At 58.4% G+C, this 15,108-nt stretch overlaps 6 protein-coding genes across 6 annotated transcripts; 3 read left to right on the top strand and 3 right to left on the bottom strand.

Annotated features, from left to right (window-relative positions):
* Positions 1-46: 46 nt before the first annotated feature.
* Positions 47-1,195, bottom strand: CDEST_06195 (Putative esterase, PHB depolymerase, alpha/Beta hydrolase). The gene has a single exon (XM_062922354.1). It carries the CDS (start codon positions 1,107-1,109, stop codon positions 156-158), a length of 954 nt encoding a protein of 317 aa, XP_062778405.1. The 5' UTR covers positions 1,110-1,195; the 3' UTR covers positions 47-155.
* A 734-nt stretch (positions 1,196-1,929) lies between these two features.
* On the bottom strand, positions 1,930-3,162 carry CDEST_06194 (Putative small-subunit processome, Utp12 protein; the record flags this gene model as incomplete). Its single annotated transcript, XM_062922353.1, has 1 exon — positions 1,930-3,162. One exon carries the CDS (start codon positions 3,160-3,162, stop codon positions 1,930-1,932), a length of 1,233 nt encoding a protein of 410 aa, XP_062778404.1.
* Positions 3,163-3,916: 754 nt separating this feature from the next.
* Positions 3,917-5,112, top strand: CDEST_06193 (uncharacterized protein). The gene is made up of 3 exons (XM_062922352.1): positions 3,917-4,285; positions 4,332-4,420; positions 4,835-5,112. The coding sequence occupies exons 1-3, from the start codon at positions 4,163-4,165 to the stop codon at positions 5,088-5,090; spliced, it is 468 nt and encodes a 155-aa protein (XP_062778403.1). The 5' UTR covers positions 3,917-4,162; the 3' UTR covers positions 5,091-5,112.
* A 119-nt stretch (positions 5,113-5,231) lies between these two features.
* CDEST_06192 (Putative bromodomain, NET domain, Bromodomain-like superfamily, NET domain superfamily protein) lies at positions 5,232-10,629 on the top strand. Its single transcript, XM_062922351.1, has 3 exons — positions 5,232-6,489; positions 6,610-8,944; positions 9,001-10,629. Exons 1-3 carry the CDS (start codon positions 6,389-6,391, stop codon positions 9,370-9,372), a joined length of 2,808 nt encoding a protein of 935 aa, XP_062778402.1. The 5' UTR covers positions 5,232-6,388; the 3' UTR covers positions 9,373-10,629.
* Positions 10,630-11,182: 553 nt separating this feature from the next.
* Positions 11,183-12,043, bottom strand: CDEST_06191 (uncharacterized protein; the record flags this gene model as incomplete). The annotated part of the gene is made up of 3 exons (XM_062922350.1): positions 11,183-11,355; positions 11,429-11,565; positions 11,637-12,043. The coding sequence occupies 3 exons, from the start codon at positions 12,041-12,043 to the stop codon at positions 11,183-11,185; spliced, it is 717 nt and encodes a 238-aa protein (XP_062778401.1).
* A 1,456-nt stretch (positions 12,044-13,499) lies between these two features.
* On the top strand, positions 13,500-15,031 carry CDEST_06190 (Putative proline racemase family). The gene is made up of 2 exons (XM_062922349.1): positions 13,500-13,642; positions 13,727-15,031. The coding sequence occupies exons 1-2, from the start codon at positions 13,530-13,532 to the stop codon at positions 14,823-14,825; spliced, it is 1,212 nt and encodes a 403-aa protein (XP_062778400.1). The 5' UTR covers positions 13,500-13,529; the 3' UTR covers positions 14,826-15,031.
* Positions 15,032-15,108: the final 77 nt, after the last annotated feature.

Raw genomic sequence — 15,108 nt, 5'->3', positions numbered from 1 at the left:
GATCGAAATCGCATGCAGTCAGTGCACTCAGCTCTCTGAACCGCCCGAAAACACAGAAATATTGGATCAACTACAAACCATGAGGCAAGAATGCTTTTGAATTTTACAGCCTGATGTCGGGTTTACTTCTATTCCCACGAAGATGGAAGTCGATTTCATGGACTCCCTCTCTTGACACAAGCTCCCGGCACCGGCAACGACTTGCGCGAGAAACAGCCCTCGCCAACGCAGTCGAGCTCAAAGAACCTGACAACCTCGTCGGGCATGTCGGGGATGTTATGATCCACCCCGTGCGCCAGGAAAGCCTCGAACAGCCCCCGCCTGCCATACACGCTCTTGGTCCATCCCTCCACGGGGTCGTCCTCCACGACCTCCGTCGGCGTGGCCCCGACGCCCAGCACCGTCGTCCACATCTTGATCTCCTCGTAAAAGTTGGTCACGTTCAGCACGTTGTCCACGTCCCCGTGCAGGACCTGCAGCTTCGGCCTCGGCCCCGCGTACCCCGGATACGCGGCCTCGACGACGGCGGCCCACTCCTCGCCCGTGCGCGTGATGCGGCCGCTCGCGCAGTCGTCGGACCACACGGCGAACCCGTCGGCGGCGTAGCACCCGAACGGCACGCCGGCGAACGCCGAGCCCGCGGCGAAGACGTCCGGGTACGCGCCGAGCAGGACGTTGGTCATCATGGCGCCGGAGCTGACGCCCGCGACGAAGACCCGGTCGCGGTCGACGTCGTGGTTGTCGAGGGTCCAGCGGACCATGCTGACGATGCCGAGCGAGTCGCCGCCGGCGTCGTGGGCGAGGGTCTGCGGCGAGGACACGTCCCAGCAGTTGTCGGCGGCCCAGGGGGAGGAAGGGTAGATTGTGACGAAGCCGAGGGCGTCGGCGAGCGGGCGCCAGGGCTTCCAGTTGAAGGCGTCCTGGGCCGTGCCGTGGCACCAGTGCGGGAAGACGAGGAGGGGTGCGGCGGGGGCGGGGGAGTCCGGGACGTAGAGGTAGAAGGAGACGTTGGTTGGGTTGGGGCCGAAGTCGGTGGTGATCTGTTGGAGGGAGGCGGCGGAGCCGAAGGCCGGGAGGAGGGCGGCGGCCCAGGTAAGACGTGACCGCATGGCTGTGAGGTGACTCTGGGTCTGGAATTGCCTTCAATTGGAGTATTGACGAAGATACCGGGAACCAGACGAGGTCGTTCGTCGCCTCATGGAGCGGGTGTGTGGGCTGGCAGCTCGTTTTAAGGACTTGGGGAGGGGGGTTATAAGCTACCCCTGTACCCCGCGGCCCAGGGGGATGCGGCCAGCGGAAGTAGTGGTCCTCGATGGCTCTTCATAGTGCCTCGATCTCACTGGTTGAGATATCAACTAGGGTCGAGAGAGGCGGCGTTTCCTGCGCGTGCTGAGCGGGGATGTTGTTGTAAGAGGGATCACCGGTGGATCTCGACGTGGAGGTTCGTGCCTCCGTGTCCCCAAAGCGGAAGTGTGGAGCCGCGGCGAGCCGGCGGGCCGGGGCTCATCGGTCATGTCTGGCCGAGAGAGACGCAACTCGACCTTGAACGGCCGATTCGGTGGGACCTGGAACCCGAGCTTGATAACCCGATGTATGTTAACACTGCCCATTGGCTAATTCGATCCGTAGGTCTATCCAAGTATCGGCTCAAGTCAGTTTGTTGCCAACTATCACAACATTGCGCGGCAGTGTGAGTTGGACCGAATGAAGCCTTTCCCCTCCGGGATTTCTGAGATACTCTTCTTGATTTTGATGACCGATAACTCCATACAACGCAAGTTTTGCCCTATTGCACAACATTATGTCAATTGTCGGCCGAGCCAAGTCTATGTGCCGTTCTAAAGACCCCTGGCCCCCCCCCCCCTGCTGCTCCCCTCCCGTTCAATCTAGTGAATGAATCGCAACACCCGGAGCGACTCTCGTCTTTGTTTATTTCCTCTTGGCGAACGAGGAGGCGGTTTTCTGAACCTTGGCCGGCGGCGCGGCTTCCGCGTCGCTGTCATCGTCGTCGTCCGAATCCTCGACATCATCGTGGTCCACCTCATCCTCGTCCACAACATCCTCGTCTGAGCTGTCGTCCGCCGCCGCAGCAACGTCCTCGTCATCATCGTCGTCATCGTCCGAGTCGCCGATGAAGCCGTTCGTGGCGGGGACCGCTTCGTCGTCATCGTCGTCGGCGGCCAGAAGGGCCTTTCTTGAGCCGAGCCCGTCGGCCATGTCGGCGTCGGTGTCCTCTTCGCCCTCAACGTAGATTGCGCCCTCCTCGTCGTCGTCCTCGTCGGCGTCGTCGATCTGGCTGGCGCCGCCCCTGCGTTGCCTTCCCTTCCTGAGCTGCATCTGCGCCTCCAGCATGTCCAGCTTGCCCTTGAGGGCGAGCAGGCTCGGCAGGCCGCGCGAGCGCTCGCTGAGGACCTTCTGCAGGGAGACTAACCGCTCGAGGACCTTGGGCTGGACCGCCAGGGCGCCGCCGTGGGCGACGAGGGTCCACTTGACCCAGGTCATGAGGCTGCCTGCGCGGCCGGGCCGCCTGTGGAATCGGGCGGCGAGCTTGGTGAGGAGAACGCCGGCAAGGCTGCTGTCGAGGCGCTCGATCGTCTGCTGGATGGTCTCGAGGTTGGTGATTTGCAGGCAGGATTCGAGGAGGTCGGTGTCTTCGGTCTTGAGCGCCTGGGTGAGGACGGTGCTCAGGGAGGATAGCGAGGGCGGGGCAAGGTTCTTTCTTGATGACTGCGAGACGACGGCCTTGGTGGAGTCTCCTTGTTGCGACAGAATGGCGGGGACGTCGATGGTGCCCCGTAGCAGCTCGCCAAAGGTGGGCGATCCTGCTTCCTCCTCATCCTCGGCGCCCTCGGCGTCAGCCTTGGGTTGTGTGGGTTGTTCTTCGGTGGCGGCGGCGGTAGCATCCTCCTTGCCGTTCACGGGTTCCTTTGCGTCGCCGGCGTCGGCCTCGGGGGCGCCCATCTCCTCGTCGGAAACATCCTCGTCGCTGTCCTCGTCGGAGGAGATCTCAATCGCCTCGTTGCTGCCCTTCAGCGCGGCTTGTAAAGAGTCGGTCGCGGAGACGGCGGCTCTGCTTTCGTCGATTGTCGTCTTGGCCGCCTTGGGAGCGGGCTTGACAACCGGAGCCGTAAACTTGCCGGATGACCTTCGTCTCGACGACATTGTGACGATTGGGGGGTATCTTGGGGTGGTTAGGAAGTGGTGGTGAGTAGGGACAAAAAATGAAAGGTGGGAAAAAGCCGTGATAGAGGTGCTCTCCTCTAACATCAACGAGCGGCCTGCCTGAACTTTTTTTTTCTGCCGACTGCCAATTTTTTTCGGTTCGGCGCACACGACCGCCCGCGGGGAGATGCTGACGTAAGAAGTACAAAGTGGGACATCGTCTCCAAGAGGATGTCTCCGTCGGAAGTCGGACTTGAGTATATCCGATGGCGTCGGCTCAGTGATGACTCAGGCCAGCCTGCCAACTTGTCATGTCGACAGTGCGACTGTCACGTGGGCAAAGCAGCAGCGACCCGTTGAGTTCAAGGATCGATGTGGAAGAGCTTGGTCCGGAACGCAATCCGATTTTGTGCCCGTCATTTGTCCAGGTGGCCCAGCCTCCACGCACACTCGCCAGTCGCCACAAGTATCTGTACTGTATGGTGTCACTGTTGCTCCCTACGCATTTCTCTATCTACGTCGAGCCTAGAGGCTTCCTGTACATCCCACCCGTACGGCTTCACGATGCTTCGGACACACGTGAAGAAGAGTTGAGACGAAGCGTGGTGGCTGTGCTCAAAGCCTAAACTTTGCGATGGAAGCTATTCGCGAAAACGCAGAAGCCTCAGCAGCCCAGGTGGCTCACTGGCGCACGCCAGCGGCCAGACCATTAGGAACGGCAAGGACAAGGAGGCACGTGATTGGCTCATGGACGCTGCTGTTCTCAATCCAGAGCTCCGAGCCACAGTGATTGGTCATAACGCCGCTCGAGCAGTCCTGTACTTTCTCGCTTGTGCTATGCCGCATCTGTCTCATCCAAATCCACACATTGACGGTGATTGGTGCTGAGAGCTCGTTCATCCCTGTCGCATGCCCTGGCGAGGGTCAACTGTCGAGCAGTGACTGGGGTCAGCGCGACTTGGCGGGTTCCTACAAATAAGAAGTGGCCCCGAATCCTGAAATGCGCGCCCTTTTGATGCAAGAAAGTCCTGGAAAAATTCCAAAGACGGCTTCCAGTCATCTGATCTGTCACGAGACCAGGAAGCAACCAACCAAAATCTCATACTCTCTCGTTTTGCGGTACGTACCGAGATTTGTTTCCTGTCGCATCCGAATCCAGCACAGCACAGCTTGTCCGTCACTCTCTTCCTTCCGCTGCCGCTGCCACCACCACGCTCCGCACGCCCCCAGCTCGCGTCGACGCGTTGTGTTGCTGCGCGTGTGTTTGCGATCCCCCTGTGTCCCTCTACTTTTTTGTTACTTTTCCCCCTTTCCCTTCTTTCCCAACAGAAGACCGCAGCGTTGGCCCTGTTGCGTCCCGGTCGAGACTGGACAACAACATGCGCAAACTGCAGTCATTTATTTACACACGCATCCCGCTGTGTATAGTCAACAGAAATGAGAGAACATGTTACTATGCGCTACTGCACCTCGCACGAACTGAACATCGCTGTTTTTCTGGAAACCCCCGTCGCGATGGCTAGCATTGCCGGGTTTGGCTCTGTCGCGCGCGTACCCTGTCCACATCTCACCACTCCACCAGCCTCACGCACCTCTTACACGATCGTCAAGCTCAGCCACAGCTGGCTGTCATGATCCCGCACGACTGATGCTGATAATTTGCTGTCTCTAGATACCTCCCTCCCAGATCAGGACGTGAAAGGAGAATCAAGAGGAAGAGAAAGTCTCGCGCAGACGTCCTGTCAACAGCATCATCGGGTGAGCTTGCAAACACTTTTTATTCTTATTCAGTAGGCCAACAACACAGCTTCCCGTCCTGCATCACACATTCAATATTTCGACCCGTCCACGGTCCACACCGCATCCCGGGCCCCCGTCGCATTTCCCAGCCTCGCGCCTTTGGTCCAGATCCGGGAGCAGAGACATAACCCTATTGGCTAGTGCCTCCTCAGCGTGCATAAATATGCATTTTTATGCCACCCTCTGACCCCCCTCCCCCCTGTCCGATCCCGTCCTATTCAACTCGCGCTTCTAACCGGTTCCTCGCAAATTCACGATCTCTTCCCTCTTTTTTTTTTTTCTCCAGGTCCTCATTCCTCCCTTCCCTCCCTCGGACCTCCTTCCTGCCTCCGGCCTCTCTCTCTCTGTCAGTCTGGCCGGCTTTCACCAGTCTCATCCACTCCATCCTCACCATCACATCACTTTCACCACACACACCACACCACACCACACCACACCACCCACACCCCCAGCCGTCGATCACCAAACGGCGCACTGACCACCTCGTCTCTGGTCTGTTTCCCTGCCCAGCGCAGCGCAACGCAACGCACCGAGAGCCACTATTCTTTTTTCTGCCGTTGTTTTCAGGCTGCACCCCTTCTGTAGCACTCACCAGCCGCGATTGCGCGCCCTCGTCCCTTGCACACGCCCCCCTCCGATAAGGCCAGATAACCGGCTCTCCGGGGACCTCGCTCTTTCTCATAAATACCACGCGCCGCCATCTCGGCCAAAAACCACTGACGTGCACGCGATTTCCTCCGCTCAGGTCCCTCCACCTTCCCGCATCGCCAAAAAAATACCACGGCGCCGCCTTCCACAACCCGCGACGCGACCCGGCCGGATTAACCATTTTGCCTTGCGCTGCACCCACCCTCACCATCACCATCGCATCGCATCGCATTCGTCGCCGTCACCACCACTCCCACTACCGATCATCATCTCCATCTGCAACATCGGTATCCAACATCAATTGCGCATCGCCAGTTACGCGCCAGCGCATCTGCGATCATTCTTCCGACCTTTCTCGCGCGCACCCCGACGCCTGCATCCCTGGTAATAGCTGTCGCAACTGCTTGCGCGCGCACCCGGTCACGAATCGCGACGCACCTTCCTTCCCCCCCGGCTTCTTTCCTTCCCGGTCCGACGGTAGCTTCCTTGCGCGATTGCACCTGCTCCACAGTGCCTTCCGCATCAACCATCATCGACTCGACCGCTACTGCTCCCCCACGCCTGTCCTTGTCTCAATTCCTCCTTGTGACAAGCCCTGCTCCACATCTCTTCCACCATTTAACGCCGACCACGAGAACACCGCGTTGCCCGAGCTTTCAATCCATCTAAAGCAACGATTTACAAACGCGCCATTGCCATCAATCGAATATCACCTGCGCGCGCCGCTACTTTCATGTCGCGTCGCGCACAGTAACTCTGCACCTACCGTAATTACCATATGGCAGTCATGGCGTCACCTCAATCAGAACGCGCCGCCTCGGATCAGAAGCCCGCCGAGTCCACACCGGTCAAGGAGACCAGCAAGTCTGGAACGAACGGGTAAGTCGCATCCGCGATTGGCGCGCCTGTTTGTCATTTATCGCCGTGCTGTTTGCGCCGCACCCCACGCGCATCTCTCCTTTGGTAACCAGTTACGGTCGCTGACGCAGTTCTTTTCAGCCAAGCCGGATCTGCCGAGAAGAGCGACGACAAGGCCGAGAAACCCGAGGAGTCACCCGCTGTCAATGGCGATAGCAAAGGTGACGAGCCCCAGACGTCGGACGATGCGGACGTGAGTGTGCCTAAAGACAAGAACACCGAAATGGATGCACCTGCCAAGGAATTGGTTGAGGGATCAGCCAAAGGATCACCGAAGGATGCAGACAAATCATCTGAGCAGCCCAAGTCAGTAGAGCCCGAGGTCCAGACAAAGGACCCGAAGGCGCCCAGCAAGTCTGCGAGCCCCGCCCCCGCCGAGTCATCCAAGGACGTGGACATGAGCGACGCGCCCGAGGAGAAGTCGGAAAAGAAGTCAGAGGAGAAGAAGGACGACAAGACGGACGACAAGTCAGACGAGAAGTCGACCGAGAAGACGGCTGAGGCATCCGAACCTGCCAAGAGCGCGACAGAGCCCCAGGATGTCGAGATGACCCAGGACGAGGAAAAGGTGAACGGCACAAACAAGGGAGTGTCATCGCCCCTTACTTCGGCCGCGCCTTCACAAGAGGTAGATCTGCAACCTGCAAGCTTGTCGCAACTGGCCATTGACAGTGACAAGGACAAGTCTTCCAAGCCTTCGGATACCGATGTGCCCATGACCGAGGCTCCGGCTCCGGCGAGCAAGATCTCCCGCGAGAGAGAAGACGACGTTGATGCCGAGCCTGCGCCTAAGCGCGCCAAGACGGATTCCAACGACGGAGCTTCGACTGGAGGTGCCGAGTCCACGGTCGAGGTGAAGCCGCAGGGCGCGCAGGACGATCTGAGCAAGGGCGAATCGGCCCTCGACGACCTCCCCCTTTGGAACGACCCCGAACGCGACCCGAAACCTCTCACCTCTCACCAGACGCGAGAGTTCCGCAAGGTGCTGGCAGGCGTGAAGAAGACGAAGCATGGCGCCCACTTCAAGGACGCCGTTGTCAAGATGTGGCCCAGTCTTGCTGACAGCTATGTCATGCGTGTTAACAACCCCATGGACATCGGCGAGCTCGAGCGCAACCTTCGCGACAGCAAATATAGCACCCTGCGTCAGTTCAAGGATGACCTCGGCAAGATTTACAAGAACTCTGTCATCTTCAACGGCGTCAACAACGAGATCACATTTGCTGCCCTCAGTGTTGTCAAGCTCGCCTGGACCCGCGTCTGCGACATCCCTTCCGCCGAACCCGCCAAGTCGAAGCCAGTACCGAAGCCCTCGCGCCACTCCGAGTCACGAACATCCGCCCCTCCGCCCCCGGTGCGCAGACAGCCTAGCATTCCTGCTGCGAGCCCTCCGGCGAAGGCCGAGGCTGAGGCTTATGCCGTTCCTCCCGGAGGCGTGCCGCAGGTCCGCCGCGCCTCTACGCAGAACGACTTGGACCGGCCCAAGCGCGCCATTCAACCCACGAAGAACCGCGATCCCGACTACTCCGCCAAGAACTTCAACAGGAAGAAGCTGCCCATCGAGCTTCAGTTTGCCTACGAGGTGTTGGGCGAGTTGATGGATCCTAAGAATTCCCATTGCAACTTCCCGTTCCTCAATCCGGTGGACCCTGTTGCACTCGCAATTCCCACCTACTTCACCATCATCAAGCGACCCATGGACTTGGGTACCATCATGGGCAAGCTCAAGAACTACGACTACCAGAACATCAAGGAATTCCAGACCGACATTAAGCAAGTCTTCAAGAACTGCTACAAGTTCAATCAACCAGGCCAGCCGGTCTACGAACAAGGACAGCAGCTGGAGGTCATCTTCAGAAGTTTGTGGTCAAAGAAGGAGCAATGGATCACCAAACATACTCCGGCTAAGCCTGTCTCTGACGTTTCGAGTCGCGAAAGCGAAGACGAGGCCGAGGAAGAAGAGGAAGAGGCACCTGCTACGACAGTTGACAACGCGACCAACAAGACGATCCAGATGCTCGAGAAACGGCTGGAAGAGGAGACTAAGAATCTTGCACAGCTCTACAAGACAGCCGATATCGCTGGCGACACCATGATCGACCTCTCGCAATCCCTCATCAGCACCATTCGGTCGCGCATCCTGCAGGAGAAGCAGAACCTCGTGGCCCAAAAGCCAGCCAAGACAGCCAAGGCCAAGCCGCCGAAGCCGACCAAGCAGAAGGCCAGCAGCGCCCCCAGCAAGAAGGCGGCCGCGGCTCCCGGGCCGAAGAAGGGCGGAGGCAGTGTGTCCAAGAAGCCCAAGCAGCGTAGCATGACCCAGCCTGAGAAGGACGCCATCGCGAATGCCATTAATGACCTGGAGAGTCCGCACATTGAACGCGCGATTGATATTATCAAGAAGGACACTGGTCAATCGGTAAGAAACTTACTGGCGGTTTCGTCGGTCATGTGTTTTACTGACATGCATTTCAGGAGAACAGCAGCGGAGAGCTCGAGCTCGAGATCGATCAACTTACCAACGAGGCGCTCCACAAGCTGTGGGATCTCTGCAAAAAGGCATTGCCCACGTTCGCTAACGGCCTCGCGCCTGCACCGGCTCGCGAAGCGTCGCCTGTTAACACTCCTCCCTCCAAGTCGGCGGGCAAATCCACCAAGCCCAAGAAGAACAAGCCCATGAACGCCCAGGAGCAAGAAGCCCGCATCGCCGAGCTGGAGAGGCTTCGCAACATGTATGATGGAAATCCTCAGGGTGATCAAGAGCGCCCTGGCAGTTCCGGTCGTGCGAATGAAGCACCTATTCATGACCACGACAGCGAGTCGTCGGACGACTCAGAAGAGGAGTAATAGTATGCTGCGCATCAACTCGCGTTGAGAGGCCGTGACAAAAGCAGAAGGAGGGGTGGAGATGGAAAGGGCGAGCGAGTGCACCTGTCAGTGACGAGACTCGGCGCTCCATGAGCCCAAGCAGACGGCCCAAAAAAAGAAGGGGAGAGGAGCAGGCCTATTAGTCTTGCAGTGCTTTGCGTTCCCCTCGGCTGATACCTGCTTCTGGGCTCGGCTCTTATTGGGGGCGTCTTCTCCCCTTGGACTGGAGATATGGTGGTCGTGCCTGTTGATCACGCAAAGTACTTGGTGTGCGAGACAGGCATAACAAAGGACCGCAGAGCACAAAGTAGTGAAGATGAGGAGAGAGCGTTGATTTGCGGGCGTCGTTCCTGACTAGATGTCCACTTGAGGAGGCATCTTTTTTTACTAGCCAGCAGCGACTGAGGCACGAGGCTAGCACCATTTTGAGCTGTAGAATATGATGTATAACACTCATCGCCTCATAATGCGTGCATCGCCATGTGCCTTGGTTCATGATGCCGGTCCATGGCAAAGCCGGAGTTATGTCCGGGGGGGAGGGGGCCAAGCTGGCGCAGCTGTTGCCTTGGACCATATTGTCCTGTTGCACGATCGCTCGCAACGGCAACTCATGGGCGTTCCCCTATCTGACTTGCCGATATACGATACTGAGTCAGCGCCAATAGCAAGTTTGGACTCTTTGACGTTGCGGTTCCCGGTTTGATGAATCAGCGCCGTGGGAATACGGGGTTTTGTGAGGAGGGGGGTTCTTGTCCTGTCTCGTCTTTCAGGATGAGGAGCCATCGGGACTCTCGGAAAGGGCAAACATCGGACTGGGGGACCGCACGAATCATGAGCTAAGGGGTACGCAAGAGACGGGGCCTTCTTTATTCAGGGTAATAGGTCTGAGTTAGGCGGCAGCCGCGGCGAGTTTGCAGGTCGATGGAAGGAAGCCTTTTGGTGGCTTGGAGGAGGTTACCATCGGACGACAGGGACTGGACGGGAATGTTGGGCTCTGCGCCTGGTTTGGGGAACTTGAAAATTTGCGAGGTGTGTGTGAAGAGGTGAGGAGGCCTGGGCTGGCACGACTGGCCGGTCTCTTATGCTCGCGAGGGGCTTGAGTGAAAGTGCCGTGATGTTTGTCGTCCTTGAGCGTGGGCTTTCCAGCGGGATGCTGGATGCTACTTAATCAAAAAATCCCCTTTCCTACACTACCAATCAAGTGCAAAGGCCAACAACTACCATGGGAACGTAGGCCGGGTCACAACCGACTGGTCTCGGTTGCGAAGCGGCGGCTCGAGGCCGGGGAGGAAGTGGGACCGATCGGGGTGGAGTCACGGGGCGAGGATCCGGGCAACGAACATACATCACTTAAGAGCTTTGGGGACGGTCTAAGACGCACTTTGATGTATTCTACTCCGTATGAACTCCAGTGCCCAGTGGTTCCTATTCCCCTGTTCCCCCCCCCCCCCCACGGTGGACACGGCGTGAATTGTTTCCCCATCACCTTCAAGACCAGTATCCTGAGTCCCGACGTGGGCGATCAGTTACCACCTCCTGCTACCTGCAATTTCAACCTCTCTTGTCCCCAACAGCTCACGCGAGATCCGATCACTCTCCCGAATATTCATGTTGAGTTGTCATTTCGATCGATGATTTGTATGGGTGACTGTGTGTTTGCCTAGATCCTGCTCCGGCTTCCAGTCCCGTGTTTCCGGTCCCAAGACACACGGAGAATGTGTAGGTGTTCGTCCGTTGGGTTTCCGTGACCATGCACGGTAGAACGCTCTTTTGCGGACATGGAAAAATCTTAGGACACCATCATTCTGAAGAATAAAACGATTACCACGATCATCAGCGCCGCCCTTGAAGGCGGGGAATTGAGGGGCCCAGCGGGCTGACCGCCGGTATGGCCCCCGGTCTGCACCGCCGTCGTCACGATCGCGCTCACGGTTACCGTCGCCGTCGAATCCGCCGTAGAAACTTGGACCCCGATAACATCAGCTGGGCGCGAATCGGCGTTGGGGCCTTTTGTCAAATGCAGGCAGGCACTTACGTTGACTGGTGACGCGATACCACGTCTTGGGCAGGACATACGCCTCCGACACGGCGATGCAGAAGATGATCCTGCGCGCGTCGGTGCTGCCGTGCGTCGGCAGCATCGTGATGGTATCGCATGTGTTCCTCGGGCCGCTGGTTGGGATGTCAGCCTGTCTTTCGGTCTCACAGCTCAAGCGCGGCCCCCCCCAAAGATAGGAACTTACCAGTCCGCCTGGCCACTCGGCCCGACGGCGTAGTTCGTGGAGGGTCCCCCGCACGAGGTCGCCACGTCGCAGTAGGGGCTGTTCCGTGGGCAGCAGACGCCGAACTTGTCGTCTGCCGCGAAGTAGTCGTGCGAAGGGCACGTCGCCGAGACCCAGCGGTCCGACTGGGAGTACCACGCGATGAAGCCCGTCCGGCCGTCGGAAGATGTCGGGTCGCTCTGCTGCCGAGCTCTCGGGGGCCGATGGAGTGCGAGCGCGGGATCCGGGGCGGGAGTCACGTCGTGGGAGGGGGCGGACGGGGAGGCGCGGTCGAGTGCGGTTCGTGCTCGGTGGTCCGCGGCGGTCGCGGCGAGGAACAGCGCCGAGGACAGGCCGGATATGGCCGCTGAGGAGGAGCAGAGGCGCATCTCGAGGACTCAGAGGGTCTGGGCCTGGTGAAACGTCGTGGTCTGAGGGTGCAGGCTGCCGATGTCAAAGCCGAGGGGCAGCGCGGACTGAGAAGAAAGAGGAGAGGAGGAAGGTTGCGTTCGATCCCGACGCCCGCAACGGGCATGAAGGGAAGAAGAAGAGGGGCCGTTTTCATTTTCTCTCCTTCTTCTCTCTCTTCGTATCGAACATAGAGTAAGGACTTCGGATCGCTGGAGTGCGTCTCGGTTTGGGACGTGCCGCTCATGCTGGGTTGATGGGGGCTACCTTGCATAGGGTCCGGAGAGATTTTTCAGTGTCGTGTTCTTCTCTCCGCACGATGTTTTGGATTTAGACTATGAGATTTACGTTGTCAGTGCCGGGATCTGATCGCTCACGGCGGGCCGGTAGCGCGGCTTGCAGAGACGCCTGCTGCTCTGCAAAGGACCGTGGGCATGTCGGGATCCAGGACGATGATCGTGAACCTAATACGCCAGGCCAGGCTCTCGAACAAGTTCTGCTTTTTGGCCAAGTGTTCCTGATGAGAGGTGGAATGAATAAGAGGGCTAGCTGTCTGTGCATGAAATGATCTATCGACTTGGCAACGGTCAAGTCTCACTTCCCATATTCTTTCCTTGATGCATCTGAGGCCTGCATGCCAATGTCAACCAAAAAGACTTATGAAAAACCATCACCCAACTTGGGCCACAGTCAATGTCTCAAAGTCACGTCTCCTGGACTTGGTGTCGCCTAAGGAGGACCGCAAAACGTCGTTCCGTAGGAAGAAAGACGTTGTGTGCCTGCTGCATGTCGGCTGCAAGGGGCGAGACCTTGATTCTTGAATCCGAAGAAGCTACAAAGTTTGCATTGGCCATCAAGAAAACTCTGCCGCAACTCTCGTCCGATGTCGAGCTCAAGACCGGGAAACGAAGGCAGACGGTGTTGTAGATCCGGAACGGTCCCAGTCATCGTAGAGCGTTTGCGGTACCCCATGGGGAATCCCGGAAGCTCACAGGCATGGCTTTTGGCAGAGGGACAGGTTTAAGAAATTCATTAATACCAACTGAAGGCTGTAGAGACTGGGTGAGTGGGGTTAGTTGACTTTCGTTTGTGTCACCTTAGCAAGACGCTTTGGAGCTCGTATCATTTGGTGTCGACATCGGATAACGGGAAGGGATACCCATGTCGGTTGGTGAGATCTGGAAACAGTCAAACAGAAAAAGACATGAAATAAGGCAGCTAGACATCAAAAACGCCAAGGGACATACCGCAAACTCGGCGACGGGCTGTGTTCTCCGGGACCAAGGGTCACCGGTGCTCCCGACATCGGAAGTTGACGGCCGTGAAGTGGGGCCGACTCCGGGGGTGGTTTGCCCTTGGGCCTTTTCTTCAAATCACACCATTCAAGGTTTTCCCCGAGACACTCCCAGATATTGAAGTCATCCTCCAGAACCACGATAAGAAACGATAACTACATACAGCGGTATCATGAGCGTTCCTTCCTTCATTCGACCCCTTGTGGGCTCCGAGATACGAACCGTCGAAATGCACACCTCGGGCGAGCCGGCGCGCATCGTGTACGCCGGATACCCCGACATCCCGTGAGTGGCCGCTCCCACCATAGAGCTCTCTCTCTCTCTTTATTTCAAGTGCTGTAAAGTTGATGGAGACGATGTGTTTCCCAGCGGCACGCTCCTGGAACAGCGCTCGCTGGCCCGCTCTCGACTCGACCATGTCCGCCGCAGCATCGTCTACGAGCCGCGCGGCCACCGGGACATGTACGCCGCCGTCCTAAGACCGCGCACGGAGCTGGTGGACGAGGGGAGGGCGCACATGGGCGCGCTGTTCCTGACGCACGAGGGGTACGGCGTCATGTGCGGCCACGCCACCATCGCCCTCGGCAGGTTCCTCGTCGACTGCGACGACGAGACCGTCTTCCCGCGGCGCAGGGACCTCGAGTTCGACGAGGAGAGGAAGCAGGTCGAGGTCCGCCTGCATGCCCCCGTGGGGCTCGTTCGCGTAACGGTCCCGACTGTCATGGTGGACGGGGCTTGGAGGACGGACACCAGCCGTCTAATCACGTTCCTCTCCGTGCCCACGTTGGCGACGGCAGTAGACCTCTCCGTCTCGATCCCGCCAAGCATGCGGTGGGCCGAGTTGGGCGGCGGCGGCGGCGGTGCACAGGTGACAGTCGACGTCGGCTTCGGCGGCGCGTTCTACGCCGTCGTCCGCGCCTCCGCGCTGGGGTTCCCTGCTTCACTCGCGAAGCCCGACGTTGAGGGGCTGAGCAACGCCGCCAAGAGGTTAAAACAGGCGTTTAACGCCTCTCCCGACCTACAGGCCCGTCTGCACAACCCGGACGACGGTGATCCGCAATACATGTACGGCGTCATGGTCACGGACGCGGGCAGCGGCGATGAAGCCCCCGCGGCGCCGGGCAGCGGGGGCGCGGAGACGGGGCTGTACTTCTTTGGCGACCAGCAGATCGACCGGAGCCCGACCGGCTCTGTCGTGCAGGCGAGGGTGGCCCTGGCCGTGGCCAAGGGCGAGAGGAAGACGGGGGAGTCGTGGACGTATCACAGCCTGGTCTCGAGGGCTGTCGGGGGCTACAGAAGCGCCTTTGTCGGCACGCCAGTGGAGGAGGTCGAGGTCGGCGGGAGCAAGGCGTGGAGGGTCGAGGTCAGCGGCAGGGCGTTTTATGTCGGGTCGAGCACGTTTGTGGCGGAAGAGGAGGACGATGTAGGCAGGGGGTTTTCGTTCCAGTCGTTGAGCCTAGGAAGCTGAGGGAAACATGACGGCGACGAGAAGGACCAGTGGGAATAGTAAAAATGAAATAGAATCTATTATTAAGATATGACCTCTAACGTCTTGAGAAAGTTGAGTAGTCGTTTATTCTGACTTTCGCTGAACCTGATTCACAGGTTTCCCTGATTTATCATTTCAACATCAACGAAAATAACCGCCAACGGGGTCCATAAAAAGAACAAAAGATCGACGTTGGCCTGATTCGAACAGACGCTCCCGAAGGAACAAGATTTCTAGTCTTGCGCATTAGACCACTCTGCCA

Source organism: Colletotrichum destructivum, chromosome 4 (assembly GCF_034447905.1).
Source record: "Colletotrichum destructivum chromosome 4, complete sequence".
Lineage (NCBI taxonomy): Eukaryota > Fungi > Ascomycota > Sordariomycetes > Glomerellales > Glomerellaceae > Colletotrichum > Colletotrichum destructivum.
The sequence above is the reverse complement of the archived record's forward strand: the minus strand, read 5'-3'. Positions and strand labels throughout refer to the sequence as shown.

Coding starts and splice junctions, on each gene's coding strand:
- CDEST_06195 (XM_062922354.1), bottom strand. CDS start 1,109: ATGCGGTCACGTCTTACCTGGGCCGCCGCCCTCCTCCCGGCCTTCGGC.
- CDEST_06193 (XM_062922352.1), top strand. CDS start 4,163: ATGCGCGCCCTTTTGATGCAAGAAAGTCCTGGAAAAATTCCAAAGACG. Junction 4,286..4,331: donor ACTCTCTCGTTTTGCGGTAC/GTACCGAGATTT, acceptor AGCACAGCACAG/CTTGTCCGTCACTCTCTTCC. Junction 4,421..4,834: donor GACGCGTTGTGTTGCTGCGC/GTGTGTTTGCGA, acceptor TGCTGTCTCTAG/ATACCTCCCTCCCAGATCAG.
- CDEST_06192 (XM_062922351.1), top strand. CDS start 6,389: ATGGCAGTCATGGCGTCACCTCAATCAGAACGCGCCGCCTCGGATCAG. Junction 6,490..6,609: donor AGCAAGTCTGGAACGAACGG/GTAAGTCGCATC, acceptor AGTTCTTTTCAG/CCAAGCCGGATCTGCCGAGA. Junction 8,945..9,000: donor AGAAGGACACTGGTCAATCG/GTAAGAAACTTA, acceptor CATGCATTTCAG/GAGAACAGCAGCGGAGAGCT.
- CDEST_06190 (XM_062922349.1), top strand. CDS start 13,530: ATGAGCGTTCCTTCCTTCATTCGACCCCTTGTGGGCTCCGAGATACGA. Junction 13,643..13,726: donor GCCGGATACCCCGACATCCC/GTGAGTGGCCGC, acceptor TGTGTTTCCCAG/CGGCACGCTCCTGGAACAGC.